This window comes from Puntigrus tetrazona, chromosome 7 (assembly GCF_018831695.1).
Source record: "Puntigrus tetrazona isolate hp1 chromosome 7, ASM1883169v1, whole genome shotgun sequence".
Lineage (NCBI taxonomy): Eukaryota > Metazoa > Chordata > Actinopteri > Cypriniformes > Cyprinidae > Puntigrus > Puntigrus tetrazona.
This window is the reverse complement of record NC_056705.1, coordinates 4,857,331-4,882,410: the sequence shown is the minus strand read 5'-3', so window position 1 is coordinate 4,882,410 and position 25,080 is coordinate 4,857,331. Positions and strand designations below refer to the sequence as shown.

General features: G+C 41.5%; 1 protein-coding gene across 1 annotated transcript in view; it reads left to right on the top strand.

The window, feature by feature from the left end:
• nrxn2b (neurexin 2b) overlaps positions 1 to 25,080 on the top strand; it is a 325,182-nt gene that overhangs the window by 34,665 nt on the left and 265,437 nt on the right. Inside the window, exon 3 of the mRNA XM_043245174.1 lies at positions 23,134 to 23,151. Coding sequence (XP_043101109.1) covers positions 23,134 to 23,151 — 18 coding nt within the window. The remainder of the gene's footprint in view (positions 1 to 23,133; positions 23,152 to 25,080) is intronic.

Here is a 25,080-nt window from a genome sequence, read left to right as displayed (position 1 = left end):
TCACTCCTTGTCGATGTGTTTGAGAAAATGTAAAGCAGCTTGTGGGCAGAAACTTCAGTTATTCTCTCTGACTTTCTGCAAATGACACAGCGGGAATAATCTTGTTAAACGGACGCGACAGTCGTTGTGTGAGCTCTGTATTAGTTTCTGCATTGAGATTTATTTCCTGGGGAATCTTCAGTGAGGGAGTCTAGTGTTTCCCCTCAGGGTTAGTTGAGGTATCAAGGTGTGCTAGCACTCCGTATGTAATGTATGTGAATGTATTTTCAGATTTTATGCAGTAGTTCTTCCAAAATTACATTTTGGTCACTGTGTCTCGTTGTGGTTCTTTTTGTAATTGATGCTGATCCAGTGGTATGTGTTGGTGACTTTTCATCTCCAGTCACAGAGCAATTTACATTTAATGAGGATTTGCTATCAGCTCTGAACTGATACCTTAAGCTTTCAGCAGAAGATACAAAAAGAAAAAAAACCCTACTGCATCCTTTCAACATTAATTCATCTATTTTTTTAGGTTTAGTAAACATTATTTTGTTCACTGGGTGTCATGAACTAAAATATGAACAGCATTTGTTACTTTGGTTGATTTCTGGATATATATATATATATACTGTATATACATTTTCTGAGTAAAACCCGCCTCAAAATCAAAATTAATCGTGCATTATGTTGCTTTTGGACGCAAAAACAAGTCTTATGCTCATGTCTCTTAGGAAAGGCACCTGATTCCTCAAGGCCATTGGAGTGCTGGACTAGAGGCTGTTGCTGGTTTCTGCTGTACTGTTTTCTGACACTAGTTGAGCAGAAATGACTGTGTGGTTAGTTTATGGAAATGCGTTTCAGTTGCTCGGAGCCCTGAAATGATGCCGGGGCTGTTTAATGTCGTTTCATGTGTGTTTTCCTCAGAAATGAAGCGCCTCGTGCAGCCTGTCAGACGTGAGATCTCGGGCCTCTTTCTGTAATTACAGATGTAAAATCAGATTTGCGTGGAGCAGGAGGGCGAGAGATTAAGGGTGCACATTAAGAGCGATCAGTTAAACGACACGAGCGATGTGCAGTCGCTTGTGCTGATTGGATTAGAGCGGGTTTATGAGCAAATGTCTCTGGTGTAAATTACCGGCAGATGGCTGTGTTAAACATCTACAAGAGAACGAGTCAGACCAGAATGTGCCTCTTAATGTAAATATTATAAATATAACCAGCCCTCAGCCATCATAGGAGATGAGCGAGCAAAACACACACACACACACACACACACACACACACATTTCAGTGCATTGGAATAGCTCAGTTTGTCCTTACGGGTCGGGCGAGACTCCAGCATCGGTTCACAGAGACGCCAAAGAGTGGAGGACATTTAGGACAGTAATACATCATTGAGATAATTACACACACACACACACACACACACACACACACACACCATGACTGATAGTATCTTCTCACCTGCTTGTGATGGAGATGCACTGAAATAAGTCAGTTTTGCATATTAATGAGTCTAATCTGCATGTTAAGCCCCTTCCCGGGGTAACAGGGGTCTCGGTGTCTTAGTGCCAGTCTCTAGAATTAGATGAATCTCTCTCGAGGATTGTGGGTAATTGAGTCTAGTACAGCATTGACAGATGGTTTGTTTTATTAGCAGTCTCAGGATCTTCATATAGAAGTCATTATTACATTGACATTTACATTTATGTAGCTGCTTTTATCCAAACAGCTTATGAATGAGAAACATGACGACACAATCGATTCATCTTGAAAAAAGGCAGCAGTACTGAGATCCAGCATAAATGAGTTTATTCTGTGGATACGAGTCTATAGGAGAGTCTGATTCTCTCAGTCTGATGTTTGAAGGGCTTTCAAGTGTCCTGAAGCTGTTTCAAGTGGGTTTGAGAAGATCATTCCAGCTTTGAAATGTGAAGAATTTCCCGATGTGACGTGATTTATACTGTTAAACCAGCACTAGAGTAGTTACCAATGACCCTATGCTGTCTGTCTGTACCCTCTCTGTCTGTCTGTATGTTCTCTGGTGTACTTCATGATAGTCACTCTAATGGGCCTGAATCAGACTATTCTAGAATGAATGATGTCTAGTGATGGTTTCAAAAGAATGAGTATATGATTAGATGAGGGAGTGTGTGTGTGTGTGTGTGTGTGTGTGTGCATCAGGGGACTCATTTATAAAATGTTGCGCAGAAACCATTCTAATCGTGATCTTGCGATCATCTCGAGAAAAAGCGTGCATTTGATTCGTAGAATAAACATACCAACAGAAATTGTGTACGTGTCTCTTTCAGATAGAAATCTATGAATCGCAGATGATTGTGAACTTGTGCACAAATGAATGCTTTCAGCTTTTTGCCTTGTAAACGACTAATAACTGATGTTACTAACATATAAAACATCACCAAGCATCATCATTTAGAGCAGCGAGCTGCAAGAACAGCTTATATTTTCAAAAACCTGCAATATAAAAAGTGTGTACATCTGCTCAGACCCTGATGCTAAGCACTTTTCTACGTCAAAGACGTAGTTTTTTAAATATGAGTGGGGATTTAAGATACTGAGCATACACTCACTTACAAATGAGGCCTTAGATGAGTGTGTGTGTGTGTGTGTGTGTTAGGTGATTAGGTAAAAATGTGTGTGTGTGTCCGGTGAGTGTGTTTGCGTTTCAGTGTTTTGATACAATCTGTGTTGTGAAAAGTGCTATATAAATAAAAGGGATTGATGTGGTTGGGTAAGGATGTGTGTGTGTGTGTTAGGTGATCAGGTAAGGGTGTGAGTTTGTGTGTGTGTGTGTGTGTGTGTTAGGTGATCAGGTAAGGGTGTGAGTTTGTGTGTGTGTGTGTGTGTGTGTGTGTGTGTGTGTGTGTGTGTGTTAGGTGATCAGGTAAGGGTGTGTGTGTGTGTGTGTTAGGTGATCAGGTAAGGGTGTGTGTGTTAGGTGATCAGGTAAGGGTGTGTGTGTGTGTGTGTGTGTGTGTGTTAGGTGATCAGGTAAGGGTGTGTGTGTTAGGTGATCAGGTAAGGGTGTGTGTGTGTGTGTGTGTGTGTGTTAGGTGATCAGGTAGGGTGTGTGTGTGTGTGTGTGTTAGGTGATCAGGTAAGGGTGTGTGTGTGTGTGTGTGTGTTAGGTGATCAGGTAAGGGTGTGTGTGTGTGTGTGTGTGTGTTAGGTGATCAGGTAAGGGTGTGTGTGTGTGTGTGTGTGTGTTAGGTGATCAGGTAAGGGTGTGTGTGTGTGTGTGTGTGTGTGTTAGGTGATCAGGTAAGTGTGTGTGTGTGTGTGTGTGTGTGTGTGTGTTAGGTGATCAGGTAAGGGTGTGAGTCTGTGGTTCTCTCCTGACTCTCTCGGTCTTTGCGATGTTCTTTTGGCTGATCAGAGGATGTTTAGCAGACTCCTGCTGGCCGCAGCACCTCTCTGCTCTCTGGCAGTGGGATGTAATATATCTCCTCCGTCAGAGAACAGATGTTGGGCTGGCTGGTGTTGTCTTTATCTGAACACACCTGACGAGCACAGGGCTTCGTTAAGCAGCCTGACCGCAGCGGGAGGCCTTATTTACCTCGCGTTTATCGATCCCAGCAGATTCAATCGGCCCTCAGTCTCCGTCTGGGCTTCTACTGCAGTCTTTATATCTTCACACACACACACACACACACACACACACACACACACACACACACACACACACACACTCACTGGATCTTCTATATATTATCTGCAGCATCTGTGATTCTCACCATCTGTCTGAGAGCCTTCATAAGACTCTCCTGGTAATAAACGACTGATCGCGCTGCTTCACACATTCAGTGTTGAGGACTAAAGAATTAACAGACACTAGTAGCCATTGACTGGGAATATAGTGAGAGAGTGTATATGCATAATCTAAAACAAAAAAGAAAGTGTTGTTTTTATTAAAGATCTATCTATCTATCTATCTATCTATCTATCTATCTATCTATCTATCTATCTATCTATCTATCTATCTATCTATCTATCTATCTATCTATCTATCTATCTATCTATCTACCTACCTACCTACCCCTATACACACACATAGGTGTTTCTATCATTATGTCTTCATTCCATAGGTATAATGGTTATTCTACTGTACAAACTCTATTTCCGGTCCCCTTACCATAACCCAGCACCTAAAGCAGAGTTTTTAGCTGAAACTCTTTTCCTTGGTGATTCATAAAATGCAAGTGAGTGTTTTTACATCTTTCAGAATAAAAAAGCATATCAAGGAACTCAAAATGAATACTTTGAGCTCCTGACAATATACTGATGTCTTATGAAGTGAAATGATCAAACTGGGAATTGTTTATAGCAGTCCTGCTGTGAAGGTCGTGAGCTGCTGTGTGTTGAGAGACGTATGACTGTGAGTGTGAGCAGTCAGAGATAGCAATGGTGTGATGGACGGGTGGAGAGCATTAAGTTCACTCCTCAATCAATAAATCAACCACTTTTATTTATATAGTGTTTTTACCAATACAAATTGTATCAAAGCACTAGATAGTATTAAATAGAAGAATAGTGTGATGGTAATGTATAATAGCTAAAAATTAAGTGTCCCCAGCTAAGAAAGCCAGTGATGACAGCAGCAAGGAACTAAAACTCTGTCCATACAGAATGGAGAAAAAAAAAAGACTGTGGTTGTGGGTATTTGGACTGTTCCCGGTTCTGGCTGATCTAAGTAATGCAGCCTAACACTTCTTTTACAAAATTTGAATAATAAAAGCTCATTAGTGAGTTATGTGTAAACCAGGTTAAAGAAATGGGTCAAACTGACAGAGTGTGTCTGCCTCCCGAAAAGTGTTAGGGACATTGTTCAAGAGGGTGCTAAATACAAAAAGGATCTGCCCCCCGCAGAGCTTTGAGTATTGAGAAGCTAATCTATTCAGGGTTTTGTTTTAATTAACAAGATTTCATCAGATCTATCTAATGTTTGATAGGGAGCCAGTGCAGTGTTGACAGAACCGGGCTAATATGATCATACTTCCTAGTTCTAGTAAGGACTCTGGCTGCTGTGTTTTGGACTAGCTGAAGTTTGTTTATTAAGCGTGCAGAACAACCACCCAATAAAGCATTACAATAATCTAACCTTGAGGTCATAAACGCATGAATTAATATTTCTGCATTAGAGGTTGAAAGCATAGGTCGTAATTTAGATATATTTTTAAGATGGAAAAACGCAGTTTTACAGATGCTAGAAACATGATTTTCAAAGGAAAGATTGCTGTCAAACAGCACACCTAGCTTCCTAACTGATGATGAAGAATTAACAGAGCAGCCATCAAGTGATAGGCTGTGTTCTAGATTATTACACTTGTCTTTGTCCAGTCTAAATCCCTGCAATCATTCAGCTCATTCAGACTGAAGAAATTAATCATTCATTTGTTTACTAGACAAAGTCCCTGCACATCAGTGTGAAATGCTAAATAAATGATTGATATATGTGTTAGGGATTTATGGGGTGTGTTTAGTGTGTACTTTTAGAGATGATGGTTGTGAGAACAAACTACACTGTCCATATGCCATCAGTACAGTGTGTGTCTGTAAGCACAGCATGCTGGGAGTGTGTGTGTGTGTGTGTGTGTGTGTGTGTGTTAGGAATGTTCATTTTGTCAATTTGTCTTAACCAATTTCTTGTTGTGGAGTGGAGGAAAAAAAGTAAAAAGCCTATGTTTACAATGTTTATTATATATTTTATTCTCTAAAAACACATTTTTACATTGACTATGGGTAGTGTATTTTAACCATGCAGCAAACCATTTCAAATAATTAGATAAATTAATGAAATAAATAAATGAATAAATAATTTTTAAACCGTTTAACTGATTGTATTAATTTGTGAAATTCTTTGGTCGGTTAACGGTTAAAATGGACATCCTTTTGTGTGTGTGTGTGTGTGTGTGTGTGTGTGTGTGTGTGTGTGTGTGTGTGTGTGAGACGAGTGTTCCAGTTGTTCATGATTATTCATGGGAAGCTGCTGTGTTGCACTGCTATACATGACAGCAGATCAAACCAGCAGTTTTACACTCCAGAAAGAACCAGAAAATAGAACATTTATTTATGTATGTTTTATTACATTTCTTTTTAAATGCATGATGTAGATCTCATTGTGAACAAAGATGTCGTGATACCAAATCAACTCACAAAAGAAGATGTCGTGTTTATAACTGTGACAACGAGTGCTTCTCAGGATTTTCAGCATAGAATCTTTTACACACTGGTCGCCCCGAAACATGGCGCTGAACAAAACGATCCATGATTGGTCGTCCGTGGGTTGTCCAACGGTCTCATGGGTTGGCCGATGAAAGCTCCTTCAGCCGTCACTCTAGTGATGGACTGAATCATATTGTGACAGACAGACACGTGCAGTGCAGCTTTCGCTGTGTGGCACATCTAAAATGGTGATGCATGTGCTCAGTTGTGTGCTGGATCTGTTCTAGCATACAGTGTGCTGCGTCTGAGCTTCACTGTTTGATGTGTGAAGGATCTCTGATAGTCTGTCACCGTGTTTTCTTGGGTTAGATAGCAGTGCATGTTGTGTTCAAAGAGCGATGTTCCTGAGATGTGCAGCTAGTGGTAAGATTGGATTCATTTCTGTCTCGCTGCATCATTAGTGTATACAGAGAGCGTGAGGGTCATGTGTTTAACTTCAGTCAGACGCTTGAGCGTTTAATCAGTGTGTGTTCGTTTAGCAGCGCGGCTGACTTTAAGCACATTTGACATTTGATTCTACTCTGGGGTTCAAATGCCCTGTTTTAGGTGCTTTGTACATATTTGCATTTGAAAGCAGCCGTGCAGCTCTGCCGTGTGAGACTGGAGAATAAAAGCGGTCCGGAGACTTTAATCGCTTCTGCAGCTCCTGATCGTTTCATTAAACCACTGTAATGACAGAATTTGAAACTTGTCTCGCCTCTTTTCTCTGTCTGTGTTTCGCTTTGTTATTTGCTTTGTGTTTTATTCTAGTTTTAATATTGTCCTTCAGAGCACAGCAGACATGCTACGATAGGAAAGTACATTTATTTTGCAAATTAAACGAGGAGGAACAGAAACACTATTACAGAGAGACGGAGAGAAAGAGAGAGACCATGCTCGCTGGCAATCAGTCTTTGAGTTAAAGTGACTTCAGGTACAAATGATCGGTCACGACTGTTATTTTCATGATGCAAACCAATCTGTCTCAATTCAATTCGATTTGATTCGATTCCTTTTGATTCGATTGAATTTGATTCAGTTCAATACAAATGAGCTTCATTGGCATGACTGGATAGGAAGTGATAAGCAGAAAAGGAATCACAAAATGTCAAGGAAACCCAACCCTATTCTCATTGTGTGCAGATAAGCTTTTTTTTTTTGGTAATGCTAGTAAAGACGCTTACACTGAAACTAAAGCTGAAAGCGAGCAAGGTGACAATGTAGTTGAGAAAAGGAAAGCTAGAAGGAGCAGAGAGGAACGGAAGAAGAAAAGCCGGATGAGCTGGAAATGGAATCAAAGTGAAGAGAGAAACCGCAGATGTAGAGCGAACTGCACGGATCACAGCAGGATCTGCCCTCCGACCTTAAACACACGAGTTATATGAGAGCGAGGAGAGCTCTCTGTGTGTCCGTCAGACAGACCACCGATCCGTTCATTACACTGACTGGTGAGGGAGGGTGTGGCCTCGTCTAGGACACGCCCACAGAGGCGTGGTCTTGTTGAAGCTGACAGAGTCTTAAAGGCTGTCATAAACTGCATCCCGGAGCGACCCGTTAACTCGACCTTCGACTAAAGCCATTCATCTCGTTCCTCTCAGAGCGAGTAAACCGGACTCTGCTAGAGAGCTTGTGCGATCAATGTTAGATTCACACACCGTCACACTCACACTCTCTTTTTTCCAGTAACGTCCAGTGAGCAGAAACTTCACAGATATTTTTCCTCGGTGAGGGTTTTTTATGAGCCAGTGTGTTTTGTGAGAAGCTCAGATGAACTGCACTGAAAGAAAGTCCGAGATGTTCTGCAGCGTCAGGAGCGACGGCGGTGTGTTTCATTGTGCCTGTGATTGTGGGTCGCTCTCAGCGCTGCCTGCTCAAATATGAGACATTTCTTGCCTTGTGACGTCTGGTAACCAGTGTTTCTGCCGGAGAACTGGGCCCAGATGAACGACACTTCTGCTTTTTGAGTGCTATTACTTCATAATAATAATAAAAGCACAGAAGGCTTGTGTTTTTCAGACCCAGAAGTAATTTGTGTACGTGGCTGATCCACAAACGTGCTTCGGTCATGAATCTCGAGGGTGTTTTTCACTCTTGACAAGTGTGAGAAAAAGCTTTGTTTTGGTGTGAAGCTGCAGTTACATTTATTCTTTTTATTAACATCTCTCACCATAATCACATTTACTGCAAACTGTGAAAAAGGTTGTTTACATGCGAAAGAAAATGGAACAATTTACAGCCTGTCATTAGTCCTTTCACGAGTCTCTCACATGTTTATGGTGTCGCAGGAAGATTTTAATAATCAACACGTCTGTTGTCTACAGATAGCAAAGACGGTAAATCTTAGCAAGATAATGTTTGAGGACAGACTGCGAGTCCTTCGGTCTCGCTGCATTCAAATACTCCAATTTAAGTGGACTAAAATTCAATGCAATGTTTTTTTTAATGAACTCAGAGATACGTTTATGTTGTAATGTCTCTGGTGTGTGTGTCTCCATCTGATGATGCTCTAAACTGAGTGTTTGCGACTCAGACAAACCCTTTAACTCACCTGATTGAGGTGATGAGACACACACGGCCATTTTAGATGATCTAGATCAAACATGTCCTAAATGCTTAATATGAAGGGCCAAAAATCTGACTTATCTGAAGGCCGTGGTCAGAATAAAACACCAGTTAAACTGAATCTGAAGTGGTTTCAACTTTACATTAAACTTGCCATGACTTTTTGATCATACAGGTTTAAGAATTAAAGACTAATACGACAGAGAAAAGTGTGTGTGTGTGTGTGTGTGTGTGGTTACAGTGCAGGTTATTTACACGTCTTGTAATTGCAGTAGCTGCTGGGCTCGTGTTGGGCTGCTGAAGTATCTTATCTCGCCTCATTAGAGCAGATGATTCTAACCGGTGTTAAAAAAAATCTTTACTTACACACACACACACACACACACACACACACACACTACAGTCTCAGTGAACTGGCCAAAAATATTATCATGACATTTCTCTCCATATCATTTGATATTTACCACAATATAAAATGTACACAATCAGTGGCCTATGAGATCCTTTCCACATATCTTAGACCTCAAGAATGAATAGAAATACAAAATCTAAAGGGACCTGTTCATCAACAAGTTTACCGTTTTTTAGATTTTGCATTTTAAGATTTAATACTTTTTTTTTTTTTTTTTTTTTTTTTTTTTTTGGCTAATGAAATTAATTATTGAAACATAAATATAACCAGTGTTTACGAGTATAATAAATAAACAACAAAATATTATTTATTTAAAAATGTTTTCGTACAACATGTATAACATGCATGCTATATAAAATAAAACAATGTCTTGTTTGATATTCCTAGTTATTATATATTTACATATTTATATCATAAATCTTGAAGTGTGTGTGTGTGTGTGTGTGCACATGTATATGGGACTACACCTTAGGTTACACAGATGATTGGAACTCTGTTAATAAGTTAATAGATATATGAAATGCAAATGAGCTGCATGTTACATGCAAATTATAACTGTCAATCATTGTGAAGGTGTCATTTAAAGAACACACTCTACATTTTTAATAGAGTTTGTAGTAAATTAAGGGAAAAGGTCACATTGTCATTATTATGGTTGTATTAGTAGGAGGAGTGTGTGTGTGTGTGTTCATGGATGTTCTCAAATATACAGCAGAGTTGTTGTTGTTATCTGTACCCATAACCCATGATATGCTTAATATTCTAAATATCTGCTGTGTCACTGGTTTGTGATTGTGCACATGTATTTAACTGCATCTGTAATATTTATGTCCCTGTAAATGATTTATTTTAAGTTGATTTAAATAAATTGTTCAGCTGTGTGTGCGCATATGTGTGGAGTAGCAGTGTGTGTGTGTGTGCATGTGTGATGCTGTGTGTGTGTGTGTGTGTGTGTGTGTGTGTGTGTGTGTGAGAGAGAGAAAAAGAGAGAGAGAGAGAGAGAGAGAGAGAGAGAGAGGCTGATCTCTCAGGGAGATGTTTCTGATTCAGGACGTTCTTGTAGCCGCTGCATTATTGATGTTGTGAGTGATGATTGTCTGTGTTTTAATACCGTGTTCCAGTCATGTATAATTCACCCTGACTAGATTAAGGCTTGTAGATGAGATTTAAGAGCTGTGCGTCTGTCTGTATCTGTCCGTCTTTGACTGCTGCAGTTCAGCGTTTAATCTGCCACGGATCTGTTCAGCACTTGACAGTGGTTGAGTTCACAGAAGACGGTTAAAAACACAAGCTCCTGGATTAATGGATCACCGCAGAAGAGCAGGAGATTCTGTACAGATGCAGTGAGCGTTTGTCTCTCCACACTGCGTCCCGCTCTGTCTGTAATCCATGGAGAACGTCTTCACCTCACGATCTGGACGAGTCCAATTAGCCTTGCTTGATCCTGAGCGCTGTAATCCGATCAGAGAGAGAGAGAGAGAAAGGAGAGATGAGCTTTTACCTGCAGATTACAACACCTGACCTGACCGACCCCTGCGGGATTACACCGCTCATCAGAACTATGACATACATGACTATACATCAGGGATCCTCAGATCTTGCCCTGGAGGTCCAATGCACTGCAGAGTTTAGCTCTAAGTCTAATCAAACACACCTGAGCGTGCTGATCAGTGTCTTCAGGATCGTTAGTTTTACCAACCTCTGCAGTGCATTGGACCTCCAGGAACCCTGCTGTACATCTAGACATAGATATAGAAATGTGTGATATTCATATACAGATATAGATATTCAGCAATGGATGTGAATGGGTGCCGTCAGACCGAGAGCCCAAACAGCTGATAAAAACATCAGAATAATCCACAGCACTCCAGTCCATCAGTGAACATCTGGAGAAGACAAAAGATGAAACTAATCCAGCTTTAAGACATTTTTAACTCAAATATGAGTTCATAATCCGTAATTACTCTTCCTCCAGTGAAGGAGTATAAAAAAAAGTGTCAGCACAGACCAAGCAGTGTTTACGAGCCAGAACAACACAACTCTAATCAAATATGTGTTTTTTAATTTAAGAGATAACAATAGAGATTCACTACAGGAAAAACTATTATGGATTATGGAAAATTGAATTAACCCAAACATTTCCCTAAACCTGCTGAAGAAACAAACTCATCCAGAAGCTCAGTGTTTGAGGAGAAGAACGGTGTGATGATGGAGAGCTGGTTAGGGTTAGACAGCTCTCAGTCCATATTCACTGGTGTGTAATTCTGGTGTGTTCATCTGTGAGAAACAGAGTGAATAATGAAAGAGTGCGTTCGTGCTGAGGCTTTCGTGCTCTCTCTCGCTCTGGTTCGATCCTAATGCAATCAAAGCTCATCCACAACAGAGTGCCAATGGTCTCTGGCTCTCTATTCATTACCGCTGCGTGTGGTTTTCTGTGTGTCTGTTTGAGCTCTTTGACTTCGTGAATTATCCACATTAGCCAGCCCCAGCAGTGAGAAACGGGAGGCTCTCGTGAGGTTAAGTCGAGACTGACCGTCACGATCTCCGCCACTAAACTTTCCCGACCTTTAGAGCGACTGCTGTCAGCCGGACCAGGTGACTTCTGTCTTTCCACGAGTAAATGAGTCCAAGGTACATTCGTGGATCGTTCCTCACCGACAGCGAGAACATCCTGACACTCAGATATTCTTGTGCGTGTTTACAGAGAGTCTATTTTGGTAATTCGGCTTGAATGACAGTGTCGTCTTTGAGTGAGTCATATTCAGAAGTGAAATGTCCCATAATCCTCTCCGCCTCTATTTATACCCTCGGCTCGGCAGCTAAACGGGATATAATATAATGGCTCACATATCGCGGTACGTCTTTAATTGTGGCGGTCAGGAGGCGTAGCGTTAGATTGCTGTGGTTTGAAGCAGGCAGACAGACGTGAGCCGTGTTTGTGAGTAAACACATAATGACAGTGCGGTAAAGGTTACGGAGACGAGCTTTCTCTCTCTTCATTAGCGTTTCTCCGCTCGTCTCGATGAGCCGGTATGCTGCTGGCGATGGGAAGCGTTCAGGAGGAGAGGCCGGCTGCGTTTGGCTGCGTGATTAACCGAGAAACGCAGCTGCGCTGGCCAGAATTTAATAAGGGTTAGAGCGAGGACCGCCAGCCAATGGATGCTTTATCAAAACATGTAGGAGATGGAGAGTCAGCATCACTGTGGTTATTTGTTCTGGCTGTGAGCCAGAGAACACGAGCGCTGCAGTGACGCTGAGAACAGGAACCAAGGGCTGTCACATCATTGATTACTCATCTGATGATACTTATCTACGCACAGGTTACTGCATTAAATGTGCAGTTTATATTTTAATCGCATTTTGCCTTGGGATGAAATATGAAAATATTCAGGCGAATAAAGAAACGGCATCCGTTGCTTGATATCCGTTGCTTGATATCCTCTTCCAGTATGGCGTGAAGAAGAGTAAGCAATAAGGAATGTAAAACATTGTTTCACAAAAAATGGTTTGTGTGTTCAGACATAATTAATTATGTATCATCTAAACTATAATTTAATTATTACTTGATTATGTGCAGTTTTTATGTACACCAAGAATTTCAAATTTATATAGTGCTTTTAACAACACAGATTGTGTCAAAGCCCTGAACAGAATCATATAGAAGTGATAGTGATGTGTAATGACAAGATTAGACACTCCATTTCCAGTTAAAGGCATTTCATTATTGAATTCAGAGACGTCATTGTCTAGCTCCATTTAGTTTAAATAGTATCTGTGCGAACGAGTCGACAATAATCACTAGAAGTGAAGTGCTCCCAACTGAGAAAGCCAGAGGAACCCAAACTTAGGCACTTAGGAAATCGAGAAGCTTATGACCGTCCCAATGACTGCCAGGTAAATTAAGCCAAGATACACAGATGCACTGTTTTTGTTTAAATCAAAGCATAAACCCGGATAGAATCATGACACGGGTGAAACAGGACAGACTAGACCTAAACACAGAACGGCTTCATGAAGTTGATATCACTAGAAGAGTGATAAACGCAGACAGTACTCCGCCATGCAAAATAGGAAAGTCCAAGGCTTATATAGAGGTTTTGATTGCTTGTAGCTGTGTGTGTGTGTGTGTGTGTGTGTGTGTGTGTGTGATCAGTGCAGTGGATGATGGGAACTCCAGTCCGCGGTGACAGTCTGAATAGTGTGCAAATTGATGTAACTGTGAGGGAACATCTTGTGGTGAGAAGATGGGAAACCATGAACTGGATTTGTGGCATAAATAAATCAAATGGGCCTGTTTTATTAGCATTTTATGCTAGCATTTCCCAATCCCAGTCTTTGTGCCCTCTGTACATATTTCATATTCATCTCTTTTCACATACAGAGTTTGTTCTATTTGACCGTAAATGTGTCCTGCAAAGTGGACAACACGGGATACTCCGCCAGGTTTCCAGTTCTAAACAAGTGTATGTGTGCCATTCAAAGGGCATTAAAGTGTGCAAGACGTGAATTTAAATGGTACTTATCTACAGAGGAATAGGATGTCACACTGATCTGTGTGTGAGGACGCTGCAGGCAGCGGACTGGGATTGGGAAACGATTCCAAGTAAACAAACCAACCAAAAAATGTAATAGACTTGCACTGATACAGACATGAGAAGAAAGAAAAAAAAACATTATTCACAATTAGTTGTTTGACAGTTAATTTATTAGCCAACATCCCTGATTGTGACCGGCCTGGCTATTTATTAATTTTTTTTCCGTGACACATCGAGATGAACTGAAGATAAATGTGAGTCTCAGAAATTTGACCCACTCTATCTACATATATTCATGGAGCAGATGCTGTGGAGTTTATCTACTCTAGTGAGGAACGGTGAAGGTTTGGGAAGGTGTCGTTGATTTCTGTGACCTTCGTCTTGATCACAGGTCTGAAAACAGCTGATAACAGATTTGATTTAATGGAGATACTGTATGGTCATTTCGTGTGCTATATGAAGCTGTTTTCATTTATTCTTCTCCTCGGTCACGTCGGTTCATCTGATGTCGTATCGGGGGGGACACATCTCTGAGCCATCTGATTGGTCGGTGGTGATTAGCCCCGCCCCCGCTGTCAATACTAATATAGGCGCAGCACTGATGAACTGTCAGAGTCTCTGTACTCGTGTGAGGACCAAAGTCACGGCTCACCCTTGAAGATCCGGCCGGGCGAAGCCAGCAGATAAAGACGTCTTTATGTGTATTGATCAGACTGAAATCAGCTCCAGTGCAGATGCTGAGAGTTATGAACAGAGCAACATCTGCCCGGCCTGCTGACCTTGTCACGTCTGTGGTGTTTTCAGATGCATGCGTGCTGTAATCTCAGCTCTGGGGATTAAACACCTTCATGACTGATGTTTTTTCTTGCTGATCAAAACATTTCTCTATTGGCATTTCGGCCATCTGAGCAAAAAAAAACAATCATGTAAAGAAATGAAAAAATTATTAACTAAATAAATATGCATATACTTGACTCTCTATGCTATTTTTTCTGTTCTACTTGTTTTGATTTCTATAAAAACCTTGATCCTTTAACATTTGCACTCTTTACAATACTTGCTTATTTAAAAATAGATCCTCTAACACTAACATTCAATTCTTTTTCTGTTCTTTCAACCTTTAATTTTTTTTCTAAATGAGACCTTGTAACACTATAATATATATATATATAACTTTGCATCTGCATGTCAACTAACTTTCGTTTGCGTGTTAGTAGAGTATTAGTAGACTGGTAGGGTTACGATAAGTTGACATGTTCTTTGAAAAGTTGAGAAGTTATCTGTAGTCAGTAGAATGTCTGTAGGAAGATCATCACGATATAGAGTTATCAGATAATAATCAGACAGTCTACTTATACTGCAGTGAAGGTTAGTTGACATGCAGATGCAAAGTTCAGAAGGGACCAAGATTTCTAATCTGTCAATTCCAAAAAATAAAAGAGTGCACCGCTTCACAAAATCACAGAGAAGCACAACTGTTTTGAACATTGATGGATTAGATTAGATTTGGTCTGAGTTGACCTGAGATTTGTAGAAATGTTTTCTGGGCTGGGATGAGAGCGATATGTGATTTTTATTATTTACAGCTGAGATCGCAGGCTTTCCAAACAAACACAGGCCGGCAGACTGTCTGCTGTTTGGTCCGAGACCGAGAGGCTGCCAGAGGCGTGTGTCACTGTTGGTGGAGACACCTGTCAATCAACGCGGGAGGCGGGGCTACGGACGGACAGGCGGACATCTGATGCGCTGTGGCGTGTTTTGACTCAGAGACGCTGCAGACGAGAGCCGAGCAGACATTGATTGATGGAAGAGGAGCGTGGTGATGCTGCGTTTCATAAATGCACAGATTCATTGGAACCAAATGCAGATTTCCAGCTCGTTCCTGCAGACGGCCAGCGGACACAAACATCAGCTTATGAAAGAGCAGTAATTAGTCCATTATTCACAGCTAATAATGTTCTAGGAACTCTCTAATAGTTTCATAAGCACCACGTGAGAGTCATGTCGGAGGCTTTTAGCCGTGTTTCCATGGCAACGTTCCAGCATTACTTCTATTATTCGATCATTGCGCAGACTCACGTTCTTCGAAAAAACCTGCCCACTTACGTCTTGTTCTGTAATTACCTCACAGATGTTCAGACATGAAGAACCTGCCGGAGACATGAGCCCACATCTGAAATACAGCAGCGTCCTGTTTCATAAGAACATTAGAGCATCAAACTCCTACAGAGCAGACGTCTCTGGAGGAAAAAAACGATTGGATTTCAGAGTTACATAAAATCAATCTCTTCATGATTGCATAAATTCATTTTTCATTTGAGCCAAAATAGCTAGATGAGAGGGAATCGAATCATCCGTTTCAATCGGGGAGCAGAATAACACGCGGTCACCTGGACCACAGTGAAAATGCAAAGCGACTGCAACTGAAATGTTTACTAGCTGAAGCGTCCTGTACATGTTATTAGATGCTCTCTACTCAGGTGAGGTGAGATCTGCTCGGTCGCAGGAGTCTGATTTAAAGGAGCAGTTCATCCACAAAATGAACATTGTGTCACTAATTCTCACTGTGCAGCAAACCAACAAACAATAATAGTTGATCTGAAGAGCATGAAGCGTGTGCATCTCCAGAGACGCTGCAGCGCTCGTGTGTTCTGAAGAGCAGATTGTGTCAGGACCTTTATTTGGAGGCGAGAGCAGAGGTCAGGTCCCCAGGCCTGTCAGACTGTCTCGGCTGCGGCTTTGACACGGCTGTCTCAGAGCATTAGATGAGCTCATCCTGACACCAACTGCAGTGTGAAGAAAGCACGCATCCACGCTGGACACACTAGAAAACTCTTCACAATTAGAATAGAAACCTACAAAACATGCTCTTCTGTTGAAATCGTCTTAACATCCTTAAAACAATATGCACTGGGCTGAGAGCAAAACTGTGTGTTTGCATTATGGTAATGAGTTGGGCAATCATATGGGCAATAAAACTTTGGTGGCCTAATAAAGCGTTCCAGAACCCTGAATAAAATCTCATGTTCTACTGACAAACAAGCCAGTGCTCCTGATTTCAGCATTTCTTCAGTGGTTTGCTGCCCTAATGAATTGATTTTGTGTTTCTGATGGACGTAAAGAGTATTAAGGCTGATGTTCTCTATGGCATTGAAGGTCTGGCTCTTTGAGTCGCGACACAAGCTTCTAGACTTCCGTTTCATTATTTTGTCAGGTTGGGTTAAACTGACTGAAAATAGACTGTGATTTTGCACAAGTCTTCTATTCTTATTTTCTCTGTTTTAAAGGGGCCATGAATGTAATTCAGACTTGACGTATTTCTGTCACGTAGAATGGCGTGGTAATGTACATTATATTTGGTCTACATCCACAACATGCTGCTGTGATCTACACAGGTGGAGCTGGGGAAGGTGGAGGCTTTCTGAAGTCCTACCGCAAATGCTAACCAAATATTTGAATGTTGAGCAGTGAAGCTTATTGGCTACCAATCATGTGATAATGATGTTATTATGTCAGATTGAGTTAGTTATGTTAATGAAATGTTAGTTCTTCACAGTTTCCACAGAAAAATACTGAACAGAACAACTGTTTTCAACATTGAAAATAATCAGAAATGTTTTTTGAGCAGCAAATCAGCATATTAAAATGATTTCAGATTCATAAATCATCTGCACGTCACATTCTAAGAGAGACAGAGAAGTGTCTGTCGGTCATGTCATTTCTGCTGTGATTGGTGAACTTCACTGGATTGTGTTTGATGTCTAGTGCTGAAATAAGAGCCTCATGTGTTTGAGCGCTATTAAACTGAACCAGAGATCACCTCCAACTGTAAAGTCTGATGTGTGTAAACATGATCCATCTCATGAGCCCTGTGCAGACGGTGGAGTGATGAGGGTCAGTGGGTCCCTCGCCACCATCAGAACTGCTGTGAGGAGCCTCTGACCTGAGTCCTAATGTGAGACCGGGCCCAAACACACACACACACACACACACACAGCTTTAGAGTGTGTGTGTGTGTGTTCATTTATCAGCAGTCTAACCTTTACTGTATGAGGTTTTCTGGCCATCAGCAGGTCATGAAGTCTCTGTGCCCTCATTATATCTGGGCTCTGTGTATATTTTAAGATGTGCCCTAATATCACTGTGGAACAACCTTCTGATGACCCAGAATCTGCCGAAGGCCACTGGCGGCGGTCACTCTGAGGTCAGAGATCTGAGGATCAGGAGTCCTGATGCACACACACTGTTGTGTAGTTTCAGCCAGGGTTAGATGCACGAATACACACACACACACACACACACACACACACACACACACACACACACACACACTCTCTATAAGTCCTTTCCACTATCTGACACAGCTGCGTTGAAAATTGAACTGGAAGTTAAGTGCTGGGCGTCCGGTCAGAGGAGAACTGACCCCAACTGAGTCTGGTTTCTCCCAAGGTTTTTTTCTTCCTTCTGTATGGATGGGGTCTTGGTTCCTTGCCGCTGTCGCCTCTGGCTTGCTTTGTGGGAACACTTAATTTCTAGTGATTATCTTCGATTTGATTAAAGAGACTGTCTCTTGATTTAATAAAAAATGAAGTGTTTAATCTTGTCATTCTACATCACTATCACTCTGTTCTCCTGTTTGATTCTGTTCAGTGCTTTGACACAATCTTTTGTTAAAAGCGCTATATAAATAAAAGTAATAGATTGACTGATATTGCAAATATAATTAGTTCTTATGTCAATCCCTGTGAGCTGCCTCTAAACCGCCGTGAATCTGTCCTTGGCTTCATGTCGATGTACCTGAGAAGGTGTGTGTGTGTGTGTGTGTGTGTGAGTATTCCTGCTCTGCTGCTCGGCTGTTGAATGTTTTCCAGCAGAGGAAAGCTCTGGAGAGCTGTCGAGTGTGATTTACACCTTCAGATCACGCTCGTGATCGCTGCTGTTAATTGCCTGCGGTGATGAGGCTCTCTGAAGACGTGCGTTTAAGTTTCTCTGGAGATGCCGTCGATCTCTGGAGTGTCCGATTGTCCCCGACTGAATTCACCGCGAGAATATTAATGAGATAATACACATATAGAACATATTCCTGCGAGCGTTGCCTGCCGCTGCGGGGCTTTCGCTGCTGTTTCCAGTCTTTTAGACAACCGCTCAGAATAATGTTTCAGTGTTATAAATAAAGATTATTAGAGTACATCATACGAGATGTACTCTAACTATTTTCATGTTTAATTTAATGCAATTACCATTTTTTTGTAATTATTAACTATCTCTTTCAGTGTAAATCCTTTTTCTCAGTGTTCATCTCTGAGCTGAAGTTTAATGCTTAGTGTTTAGTGCTGTTTTGAGTTATCCTGAGTAATAGGATAACCCTGCGCTCTCCTTCTCCGTCTCCATCTTAAGAGAGAGAGAAACATCAGCTTGTCCTTCTGTGTTCTTTCAGGACGGATCCTTCTGGTTCTGAACATCTATTATTGAACGTGAGACTAGACGTCTGATCATGAGTAAAACACATCAGACTGAGATAAAACTAATGTGTCAAGTGTTTGTTTTTGGTTGGTCTGTATTGATTGAGTCTAGAGTTCAGATGCTTGATCATTGATGGGATGTGGAAGTTATGATTTATTTTCATACACACAGTAATTGAATGTGATGCAATGATTGTGAAGGTCATGAAGTCTGTTGGGAAAAGAGTCAAATCTCACACACTCCCACAGACAAACATCTTTACACTGTTTCCTGAATGAGAGGAAATTAAAGTCACATTCAGTATTGGTGGTGTGTGTGTGTGTGTGTGTGTGTGTGTGTGTGTGTGTGTCTCTGTGTGTGTCTGTGTGTGAGAGACAGAAAGAAGAATCTGTCCCTCCCAAATAAAGTGCACTGCAGTAATCAGGTCTCGGAGCCTCCAAAAAGCCTAAAAAAACCCCCCAAAAAAACAAGCCTTTAATTTAGCAATATTTCTGAGTTGATGAAAACAGCCTTTTATCACAGAATTAATTTGTCTGTCAAATATAGGGCTGAATTAAAACTCACTGTTTCTAGCTCTCACTGGTGTCTAGACGGAGGTCCCACACTTCTGTTTACGCTGGAGATGAAATTGAACTTCTGAAAATGAGCTGCCACCCAACTTCTATTATCTTCAGGACAGTTCAGAAGTGATTTTAAAGCAGAGACAACCTTATTTCATTAGAAGCCAGCTCGGTCAGTCCTGGAGCTTTATAATCTTTCTAAAATGTTGAAGTAATTTGTCTGAGTTTGCTCCTGTGTGATGTGAGCTTCGTCCGGGTTCTTGTCATGTTTCCAGAGGAGAACCCACACTCACAGGGCGGCCATCATAAAATCTTAATAGCGGGAGGTAGACAATGCCTCGCCTCCGGAGACAGCCAGATTTATGAAAATGAATAATTCACCAGTGTTTTTTTTCTTCTTCCTGCGAATGCTCTGAGGACTGAATATTTAGAGATTTCCAGCTTATTTACTCTCGCATGCTTTTCAGATGCACTGCTGTGTTTTCAACAGCTACTGTATGTGGAGGCAGTGCTTCAGCTCTATGCTAAATTAAGTATCTCATTAAGAGCTGGTTATGATTTGAAATCTTAAAGCTTTATTAGAAGCGTGTGATTATTAGATTTGTCAGTTTACCAGCGTTAACTAACTCATCTTTAACCCACTATCCAAGTAAAGCCACCTGTGATCGATCAGTCACCTTCCCTTAAATAGTGCTTGTGACAATACAGACTGAAAAGACTGAACAGCATGGAGCTGGAGAATAGTGTCAGTAATGTATTATGATCAAATTAAACAATCGTGCGTGCGTGCGTGCGTGTGTGTGTGTGTGTGCGCGTGCGTGTGTGCGCGTGCGTGTGTGTGCGTGCGCGTGTGTGCGTGCGCGTGTGTGTGCGCGTGTGTGTGCGCGTGTGCGTGTGTGTGCGTGCGCGTGCGTGTGTGTGTGAGTGTGTGTGTGTGTGTCTGTGTGTGTGTGTGTGTGCGCGTGTGTGTGAGCAGGTTCTCCTGACTGACAGCAGAGTGTCTCCTGCTCTTCCTGCAGGGAAGCGTCTTCACAGGAGACAGAAGGCTGGTGTTTCTCTGAGAACTCAAGCATTAGCAGGAGTGCTGATGCAGCAGATGTGATGGATGACCACTGCTAGTTCTCCTAGTAACTTCTGTTTCATGTCATCTCAATATTTTATCTGATCCTCTGGATTTTGGGATGTTTAGGGGTCAGTGGAGCGCTGAAGTGCTGCTGCCACACTGATGCTGAATCCTCAAATGATTTGTGTTCTTTCTTCTCTTTGTCTGCTTCCTTATGCTGCTGCTGCTTTCCTCCTTCTCCTGCATTTTTCCCCTCTTGCTTTTTCTTTTTTATCATTGTTCTTCTGCCTTTTTTTTTTTGCTGTTTCCTACTTTGAATGATTCTTTGGTCAGTGTTATTAATTTTCAAAATAATGACATCCATTCGTTGGGATAATTTTGCATCATGCATGAGTTCTTGTGGAACAAAGGAAGCAATAACGTACCTGTTTGTGTGTGTGTGTTTGTGTCTGTGTGTGTCTGTGTGTGTGTGTGTGTGTGTGTGTGTGTGTGTGTGTGTGTGTCTGTGTCTGTGTGTTTCTGTTTGTGTTTGTGTGTGTGTTTGTGTTTGTGTCTGTGTGTGTGTGTGTGTGTGTGTGTGTGTGTGTTTCTGTTTGTGTTTGTGTGCGTGTTTGTGTCTGTGTGTGTCTGTGTGTGTCCGTGTCTGTGTGTGTGTTTGTGTTTTGTGTGTGTGCGTGTCTTATTTTCAGGGTTTTTCTCAGCAAGAATGCTGTTTATTTCATTTAATGTTCATGTCATGTAATGAATGTAATTGTAAACTGCAATAGATTGGCAGCACTGGTTGTGTTTGTCACAGTGAAGAAGCGTCTGTGTCTTTGGACCGACCTTTGAAGTGTGTTTGGGCCGTTCAGTTGGTCTGACTGTAGTCATGACCTTCACCCTCACACAGTTTAGAGCTTCACAAACACTCGTTCAGATCTCTGCTGTGCTCACTGTGTGTTTCCTCTGCTCGGTGAAGACTGTAAGGGATCGTTGCCTAGAAATAAAAATAACACACTTTCTTCAGTCAAACACAAAACAAGATATTTTGAGAAATGTGTGTGTGTGTGTTTTCCAGTGGGTTAACAGGGTTGAGTGTAGTTTGGTTCCCAAAAGAAAGAAAGTCATACAGGTTTATAGCCACCTGAAGGCCCCTAAACAGTGACAGAATGATTATTTTGGTGAACTGTCCCTTAAAGCCAATAGTCCTCTTTCTAATCATTTGATTCATGTATTTCATTTTCTACTTCTGCACTTTTTCACATTGTTCATCCATTACTGCCATTTTTTTCTTCACTAAAACAATAAATGTGCTTTCTGAACTATAGCATCACCAACCGGAAATGTGTTAAAACAGAGACATATTGCACTTACAGTTTCAAAAAATCTAGATATAGTATAAGCTAGAGCTGCACAATTGTTTTTTTCTTAATCGCAATTGCAATTATAGATGACACACTTATGTAATTGTTCAAAGTGGCAATTAATTGTTCAAAGTTCACTTATGTTATTCTGAGCTCAACGTTGTCATGGTAACGTTCGGTCTGTCACTCCCTTCACCAGGAGAGGTCTAAAAGCTTATACAAGACACCCTTAAAAGAGCACACTTCAAGGGAGTAGGGCGTAGGGATGCTCACTTCGTTCAGACAGATTTGTGCCTCAGATCATTTTTTTTTGTTTGTTTGTTTATTTCATAACAGTGCGAGCAGTGACATGGAATCAGTTTTGATTTGGATCGGGGTTGATCACTAAAGGTCTTTGCATACGGAGTCAAAAAGTTTCTTATGTGTTTTATTCATGTCATCCTTTCCTGTCAAAAAGCCTGCTACGGCTGCGAAAACATCGAAAAGCCAGCCAGATCTGAATTAATGACAGATGAAAGTGTGTTAGCATGATTAGCACAGTGTTTTCCTGAGTGCATCTGAAGGCTTGCTCTGGCCAGATTGAGCTCCTGACCGAGCGCAGCAGCTCTGAACAGATCCGGCTCACGTCGGCTGCGTCGGAGTCCTGTTCTCCTGAACTTTCTTGCCAACAGTTTTGCAGTAATTAACCTAATTCAGCTGAGCTGCTAAACGTCTCTCAGGTCAATATCACAACTAGACACTGATGAATCTGGGCGCTGAACTAGAAGCGCCTCTAATGAGCTGCGGCAGGACGAGCGTTTGACCCGTGTGAAACGCACTTAAATGTGAAAGTCATATCTGCTATTGTCTGCCTGACATTTCTTCTTCTCTCGCTCGCTGGCTTTGAGCCGATCTGTTCTCCAGTGTGTGTGATTGTCAGATGACTGTGAAGCGTGGCACTAACGTTGTCTTTCTCTCTCTTTTTCTCCTCGGTGCTGTGCGGGGACAGAAGAGTACGCTGTGGAAGGTAAGCGGCTGATTATTAGCGGTTCATGAAGCTGTGTGATGATGAGGATTGGTGGCGGCCGCTCTCAGATTGGACTGCGGTTTTGGCGACTTCTAGGGGCTTTGATTTGCTGCGAAGCAAGATTTACTCTTCCTCCTTTGTTTCTTTTGTTCTTATGAGTTGCTTTGATTTTTACTTTTTCGGCCAGTCGAAATGGAGCACGTGCGTTGGATTAGCTCGCCGCCGTCCGTGCGGTTGTTTTATGGCCGTGTAGATCGGTTCTATGCGATTCTCTGAGGTCAAAGGTTAAACCCTCCCGACGGTGTCACTCTGGCATCTGACGGATACGACGTGAGACCAAACTCCGCTCGCGTCCGTCGAGGGCCAGATGTATTTACCCATAATTCCCCTGCAGGCTGGATTTGTCTGCGTAATTGATGGCGCTGTGCTTCTCTCAGGTGTGTGTTTGGGGATAAGGCGCAGGTATCTGGATGTTTTCCCGCTATCAGGACGCTGCTGATGGATTACCCTTCTCTACCCAGCATGCCTCAGGAGGCACGTCGCTATGGCAACAGAGGAGATGTGTGTGTGTGTGTGTGTGTGTGTGTGTGTGTGTGTGTGTGTGTGTGTGCTGATGATGATGATGATGATGATGATGGCAGAACGCTCTTCATTGGCAGCATCCTCATGGATGTTATCCACGTGTTACTGTTTTCCAGATGGTGTTTTCAGGTTGATTTGCACAGATCTGATGATAGTAAAAGCTGGAAATTTGCATTAAAGAGCCTTAGCACCATTCGATATAGTTTTCAGGCATATCAGTTTTCACATCTCAATAATTGAAGCTTTTAACTACAATAACGTAATGCTTTTTCCTCTTTAAAATACAACAAAACAATAGACAGTACAATTTTATGAAGTAAATAAATGTTTTAAACTTGCCTTTTCTAGGCTGGCCTGGTTAGGTTCAGATTAAAAAGTAAAAATGTAAACAAACAGCAAATAAATACGAAGAAGTCTTCAAGTGTTTGATGAAAAAAACAGCTGTAAATACTGACTCACCCTTTAAGAAAGGGACTTCAGACTGAACCCTGTCTGAGATCTCAGATGTTCTCATTCTCTGAATCGTGCAGCTTCTGCAAAGAGAGAGAAAATGTGGCTTGTTTCAGAACCTGACGGACAGAAACTGGTATAGTGGCTGTTCTGATTGAAGCGGGTGACATTTGCTGGTGTTGTGCGGATCGGTCAATGAACTAGTGAGGCCTTGATGTGAGAATGTCAGCTCTGGATGCTGGAGACCCGAGGCTCTAGAGATCTCCACGCTGACCTGCACACGGTCAGATTAAAGCATCTGCTGCTTGAATGTGTGCGTCTAAGATACAGAGAGAGAAAACACTGATTAGATCATTCCTGCAAACCCCGGAAGACTAGTACTGACCGTTAATGTGCTAATTAGTATGCACACCTCTGATATTTCAAGAGTGGTTTTTGCCCATTATTTGATTTCACTAAACTGGCAAGATTCTTACCTGAATTGGAAAAAAGTCCAATTTATTAGTCAGCTTCAGGTCTTGAACATTTTTGATCATCTTCAAAACACTTCATTACACTTAAATGAATGCGTTTGACAGATGCTTTTATTCCTGGTGAAATGAGCATGTTTTTTTCCCATGTAGCAATGAAGGTCAGTGGGGTCCAACAGTGTGTGCTTTCCAACGTTCTTCAAAATATCTCCTTTTATGAAACAACACTTTTGTGAGAGGTAATGGTCTAAAAAAGAATAATTTGTGGATATTTCCTGATTCATTTTCAGGTACAAACCATTTTTTGTTAATTCTTCTAATCAGTTCCAAATCTCAGGTTTCAGTTTTATTTCGAGTTTCAGTTCATGGTAAGGATGCTAATGTGGAAATTGGCAGTGAGGGATGGGAATAGTAAATGGTTCGATAG